The 6,683-nt window shown below is 41.6% G+C and overlaps 1 protein-coding gene across 1 annotated transcript; it reads right to left on the bottom strand.

Moving 5' to 3' along the window:
- Positions 1-1,964: 1,964 nt before the first annotated feature.
- lrrtm4l2 (leucine rich repeat transmembrane neuronal 4 like 2) lies at positions 1,965-6,173 on the bottom strand. Its single transcript, XM_017414541.3, has 2 exons — positions 5,935-6,173; positions 1,965-5,505 (listed from the first exon to the last, which is right to left on the bottom strand). The coding sequence occupies exons 1-2, from the start codon at positions 5,939-5,941 to the stop codon at positions 3,905-3,907; spliced, it is 1,608 nt and encodes a 535-aa protein (XP_017270030.1). The 5' UTR covers positions 5,942-6,173; the 3' UTR covers positions 1,965-3,904.
- Positions 6,174-6,683: the final 510 nt, after the last annotated feature.

Here is a 6,683-nt window from a genome sequence, read left to right as displayed (position 1 = left end):
TAATCATCAAAATTAAACGAAATAAACATTTGAAATATATGAGTTTGTATGTAATGTATGAATATAATATACAAGTTTCACTTTTTAAATGGAATTACTGAAATCAATCTACTTTTTCATGATATTCTAATTTTATGACCAGCACCTGTACATGAGTTTTTTAGGGAAGGTGGATGAGGTTTCTTTTTCCAGTAAAGAGTACAGATCTGCAATGATTTTACTAATTGTTTTCCGCCCACCTCATTTGTTCTGAAAAATTCAATTCATAAAATGTACCTTGAATAAAAATAATTATCTTGTGTCTTAGACCAAATTGTGTATATATATATATATATATATATATATATATATATATATATATATATATATATATATATATACATTTGTTTTTTTTTTTAATGATTTTTACCTCTGGAGAGTGTCTTTTTGTTGTGCTAAGTCAATACTGTACTCTCCCACAATTTTTCATCCCAAACAAATATCCCAAGTAATGATCAGCAGGATGCAGACCACGGCTCTCTAATCAGCACTCTTTTCTCCGCCACACAACACCAAAAGGTTTCAAAACACCATGAATTGCTTTTTATCAGTCACAGTGTGACAAATCAAACACTAATTACAATATCTGCCAAAATTAGATCAACAAATCATTTTTGTTGCTCAAATTACATTTTTCTTTGGCCTGCAGGTTTTCCCAGTGGACCCTGTAAGAAATTCATCATTTATGCAGGAGCTGGGGTCTAAATATTTGGACATAAATTCTGTTGGCTGCATGCCTCTTTGCCTGCCTGGAGCATAAAGAAATCCTGAGTCATGTTTAAATATGGCCTGTAAAAGATGATAAATCCTTATCTGGACAACCTTTGACCGATCAGAAACTTCAGACAAACTACACGAGACTTGTGAACAGTCAGTGTGGCTGATAACAAGCAGAAAGAGACAAGGTGATAAAAACAAAGCTGACAGCTTTAAGTTGAAAACTGCGTTAAAGTGGTGATTCATATCTACGAACAATTAATATCTTACCTGTTGTAACTCCTCGAAGGGGGCTCATTTGGAGAAATAGAGTTTAATTCTGACCAAACTGACAAGCCAACAGCTAGTCCAAGTGGCGCCAAGCTAAAGTGGGTTGTTGCCATTTTAAAACAACTCAAAATGTTTATACTCATTCATACGTACGCTATATTTTAAACTTACATTTCTGCAAATTCACATTACAGAATCAAACAAACAGAATTATATGAATATTTTCAAGTGCAAATAGCATTAGTAGTAGCTAGCTGTAGCACTTTAAGTGCAGCCTGAAGCCCTTTACGCAGGAATATTGTAATGTTTCAATCAGAATAACCCTGTAATGCCAAACTGATGGTGGTTTAAAGGTTTATAAAAAAAGTATTTGGATGAACCGCTTTGAAATTTTGAAGCTGACTTGTTTGAAGATGGCAGCAATTCATTTTGGTCTTAGCTCCACCCAGACTAGCTGTTCGCTTGTCAATCCAAACTGAGCTATCTACAACAAGTAAGATGATAATTGTTCATAATTTTTCCAGAAAAACTCTCTTCAACAGATCCTAACCATCAGAAGTGGAATACTGTTTTCAGCTTAAACACAAATAAATAACTCTTTTTTTATTACAGCTCATGAATGTTAGCACCTGTGTTTGCTAGGCCTAAAGAAAAGCACATACTCTGTCTTGGCACAAGTTAAGGTTTTCTTTCCTCAGTGAAAAGAAAAGAGGGGGAGAGAAAGGCATAGGAAGGAGAATGATAACTTCATTACAGCTTAACTGTCTTGACCTCAGCAGCTTTTGTCTACTTTCTCCTTCATTTCACTGCACTAGAGGACTATTTCCCACCATGGCAGAAACCACACGTTACATAAACCAGAGATCCTTAATCTGCTTTTGCTTTCAGAGACAGAAATGTTTTTATTTTGTCTCATGGACAAGCAAAGAATGGCATTCCCTACTGTAAGCTCCATTGCCTCCAAAATCAAATCAGTTTACAAGAAAACTGTGAGTTTAAAATGGTTCATTCTTAACCCGGCTGAGTTTTGTCTCAGTGGCTGACATAGGCCCTCTATCCTGAGTCCGAGGTGCTGCATGTAATCCACTGACAATGAATAATTTTATTGGTGAATCTGTAGAGCCAGAAGAGGATAGAAGGCAGCCAGCGAAGAAAGGCATGTGAAATTATGTCAGCTCCCTTTGCATGCAGCAGCAAATCCAATGAAATGTGTGACATCCGCAGTACAATGCATGGATTTGAAGAAATTTCCTTCTCTCACTGCACAGCTCCTGCCATCAAAAGGTTCAACACAGAAACGTTTCTTCTTTTTTTTTCATCAACTCTCAGCGTTTCTTTTAATTGGAATCATAAACACATAGAACGCCTGGTAACCACGTAACTTTACACAAACAATGCATAAATATAATGACAGGAATTATAAATACAAAATTTGTTATGAAAATCAACATCTGACACACACAGAGACACACAAGATCTTAAAGTGACAGTTCAGTTCTTTTGAAGTAGGGTTTTGTGAAAAAGTTATGAACAATTAATATCTTATCTGTTGCAGATATCTCTTTGAACAACCTCAGTTTGGAGAAATAGTTAAATATTTTATCAGATTGATGAGATAAAAGCTAGCATTCTGAAAAAAACTCTAATCTCAAAGATTTTCTGACGGTTTACACAAATGCTATTTTATAAATCTTTACACGACTATTAGCTTCACATTCTGTGGTCATTCTAGCAGAAATATTGAGATTCCTACATGAAGTGCCCAAGGTGGCCCAAGAAGTGCTACAGCTAGCTGCTGCAGCCACAAATAACCATAATATTTTATATAAATAACTATAGCATGTAATGCAGAACTGATAGAGTTGTAAAGGTTTATAAACAATGTGAACATTTAGAGATTGGAGTTGTTTTAAGACTGCAGCAACCCGGTTTAGTCTTGGCCTCACTCAGACTCGCCATTGGTTTGTCTTTTTCACCACGTTTAAACTCTTTGTCTCCACACTGAGGTCGTTCAAAGCACTATCTACCACAGGTAAGATATTAACTGTTCCTAATCTTTCCAAAAAATCTTCAAAGTATCTAAACTTTGCTTTAACCGGACCTGACAGAATTGTACATCTCGGAAAACATCAGTCCTGAGATCAGACTCATGGGGTTTACATATTCTTAATTTGTCTGGATCATTACACAAGAAATAAAAATGCATGTTTTTTATTTTACCAAATAAAATGGATCAATTTCAATGAAAGAGAAGCATCTTTAATGAGGAGAATGGCTTCATGCAGTTGATGCTCTCTGTGTGATTGCTCCCCCACGTTCTGTGAGACTGCTACAGCTGCACTTGTCTGCCAAATGCAAAATAACTCAACTGGACTGGAATTATCTGTGAGAAGAAGGTACAACATGGTAACTCCTCCGACCAGATGTCAGTAAACCGCAGGATTATCAGCTCATCCCTGTGATACACTCACACACACATAAACTCAGAGAGAACACACACATCCTGAATGCTTTACAGGCCACAGAATAATAACAAAACTAGCATGTAAAAAGTGGCTTTGTTGGCTCATGGCGATATAATCTGACTCAGAATAAGGTCAGTCTCTCAGCAGAGCTGACTTGTACTGTCAGGAGTTTGGATCACAGATAGCAAACCTGGCTGAACCCGGCCACTGTTCTCATGTCAATCAGAATGATAATTAGCTCTCTCCAAATATATCTCTGCATTCAAATCATCTTTTCTGTGCACATAATTATATTGTGCAGACCGTCCAAGTACTTCCTTTAGCGCTGCAGAATTTATCATCTTACATCAGAGATAAAACCTTTTTATCTCCGCTTGGCAAAACCCGCCGTTTGTCTCTCAAAGGCGGCACGCTCACACCTCGCATTCTATGGATCCGGATATAGTGCACGTGCATGGCCTGTTCTCGGTCACCAAGGAGTCCAGCGTCTCCGAGTTTGAATGATAACTCAGATAGTACTCTTGCAGCTGAGAGTTAAGGTCCTGATCCTGCTTGCGAGCCTTTTTCCTGCGCTTGTGGTTGACTGAGTGCTCCTGCAGCTGCCTCATGGTGTTAGGGTAACGCCTCCAAGAGACATAAATAACCAGCAGGATCAATGACACCGACAGGAACAGGGCTACGCTGCCTGCAATGATTTTATGGAAAGCCATATGTTCAAACTGTAGCTCTGGGATAAAGGTTGTGGGGGTTTCATCAGAGAAGGAGGAGCTTACAGCTGTGGGCTCTGCTGTCTTTCTGTATGTCCCAGTAGGACGGACAGATGAAGTGGTTGATTTCTGTGAAGGTGACGCAGTGTGAGTCAGCTCTGGAACTTCGGAGGACCACATTGTGGCTTGGGTTGAGATCAACGTGATGAGAGTTGTGGTGGAGAACATGTGGGATATGTTCAAGCATATTGAGTGATTCCTCACCACGTCCACCACTCGTTCACCTTGCACAGACTTGGGACCACTGCAAATCATGCTGATATCTTTGGGGTCCCTGAGGGTCCTGAGCCAGCCCATAAGAGGGCAGATCCTGGAGCTGCAGTCCCAGGCGTTCCCTGCCAGGCTGATGGTGGTCAGAGAGGTCCACGCTGCCACGGCTTCCACAGGCACGCTGCTCAGCTTGTTTGATTCGAGGTTGAGGATTTCTAGGTTTGGCATGTACTGGAACACCTTTGGGTTCAGCGTTTGGATTTCATTCCCAGAGAGATCCAGCTTCTGAAGTTTTTGCCAGGTCCACGCCATGCCCTGACTGATGGATCGGATGCGGTTCCACTGCAAATAAAGAGCCTGGAGGTTGGTAAGGCGTGGGAAAATGTAGAAATTAATCCTGGAAAACTGATTGTGCTCCAAGTGAAGCTCCATCAGCTTGAACAGCCCCAAAAACGTTGTGCGAGTCAGACTGCGCAAGCGATTATAGCCCAAATCTAGAAACTCCAAGCTGCGGCACTCCAGAAATGTGCGAATGAGGATTTCTTTTAGCCCGTTTGATCGAAGGTGGAGATTCTGCAGCTTGCGCAGGCCGTAGAAGTGGCCTGGCTGCAAAGACTGCAGCTGATTGTAGGATAAATCCAGATTCCTCAGGTTTGGTATGGCGCTGAACGTTTTGTTGTGCAGATGGGTGATTTTGTTGGAGCTGAGAATCAGCTCTTTGAGTCTGCGCACACCACGGAAGGCCAACGCGTCAATGGCACTGATGGAGTTGTGATCCAAGTAAAGCCAAATGAGCTGATTGAGATGAGCGAACTGGTACGGCAGCAGAACCAGCAGGTTGTTATAGCGCAGAGACAGTCCTTGGCATCCCGTTGTGATGTTTACTGGAATGTCTTGAAGGATGCCAGACTCGCAGTAAACAATCTTTCCTTCGCAGCGACAACTCGCAGGGCACATCCTCTCCCCCTCGCTGAGCAGCAGCAAAGCAGCTGCCTGCAGAAGAAGACAAGATAACCTCCAGTCCAACATCACAGAACCTGTTGGGGTAGAGAGTGGGGCACAGGCAATCAAAGGCATGACTTTGGCTTTGGAAACAGTTTGCCTAATAAGTAAAGGTGAGACATTCATTTTTCAAACAGAAGATCATAGTGAGCAGCAGCGTGAGCTCTGATGTCTGAGACCTGCCTCATGAAGAATTGATAACAAGCTGACGTTTGCTACTTTAAAGGTAAGTGCATATATTCAAATCTGCACAGGAGGACAAGTTGGACACAAACGCAGCTTTATTTAAATAAACTAATGCACACAAAAAAAGAACAGCTCTTCTTTTCTATGTTTTTTAAGTGTGTTAATTAAAGGCACATTTATTTAAAGCTTGTCTTAGCTGTCGTCTTGGCTACAGGAGCATAAAGAGAGAGAAACTGTGTCACTAAAATTGTGTGTGGGGGGGCTACATAAAGACTTACCCATCATCAGTCAGAGAGGGGAAAGAGAAATCCTCCGTTCGGAGAGGGAGAGAGAAGGAGGGGGGAATGGATAAAGAGCGCTCCAAACTGCACTCAGTCCGTCCCTGCAGCTCCACAGTCGCTCCGCATACTGAGAGCCAAGTTTCTCCGAACCGGGCCGGTGTCCGGACGGCGCTCCGCGGCGGGACGGCTGCGCGCTGGGGTCGCCGCTCCAGTTCACTTCAGTCCTGCTGTCTGTGTGTGCGCAATTACCCATTTGAGCGCCAATGGACTGATGCACGTCCCTCCACTCGTGCACTCCCTCCTCCCCACCTCCCTCCCCTCTCCCTCCTGTCTCTCTCTTTACCTCACTCCTTTTTCTCAGGAGCGTGGGCGTCCTCGGGAACATAAGCTCACAGAATTCTGCCTGCACGTGGAAAGGCTGACATTAACCGATGAGTGTGAGGTTCATCAGTTTTTATTTAAAGGCTGTTTGTGTTTTGTGACATGATGTGTGTGAATGAAATCCAGGCCAGGGATATTGATTTTAAACCTGAAAAGATTTACTGGAGATAAGGTCTGAGAATGGATCACCATCCCTTTGATTTATTTCATCATTTCAGATTTAAAGGGACATTTTGTATACTTTGAAGTGGGGTTCTGTAGATTTATTTTTTTATTTATTGAAGAATTACTATCTTACCTGTTGTAGATAGCTCTTTGAACAGCCTCAGCCGGAAGTCACATATAACGGGACTGACGAGTTAACG

Source organism: Kryptolebias marmoratus, linkage group LG1, assembly GCF_001649575.2.
Source record: "Kryptolebias marmoratus isolate JLee-2015 linkage group LG1, ASM164957v2, whole genome shotgun sequence".
NCBI lineage: Eukaryota > Metazoa > Chordata > Actinopteri > Cyprinodontiformes > Rivulidae > Kryptolebias > Kryptolebias marmoratus.
Note: the sequence above shows the minus strand (reverse complement) of the source record. Positions and strands in the feature narration are given on the sequence as shown.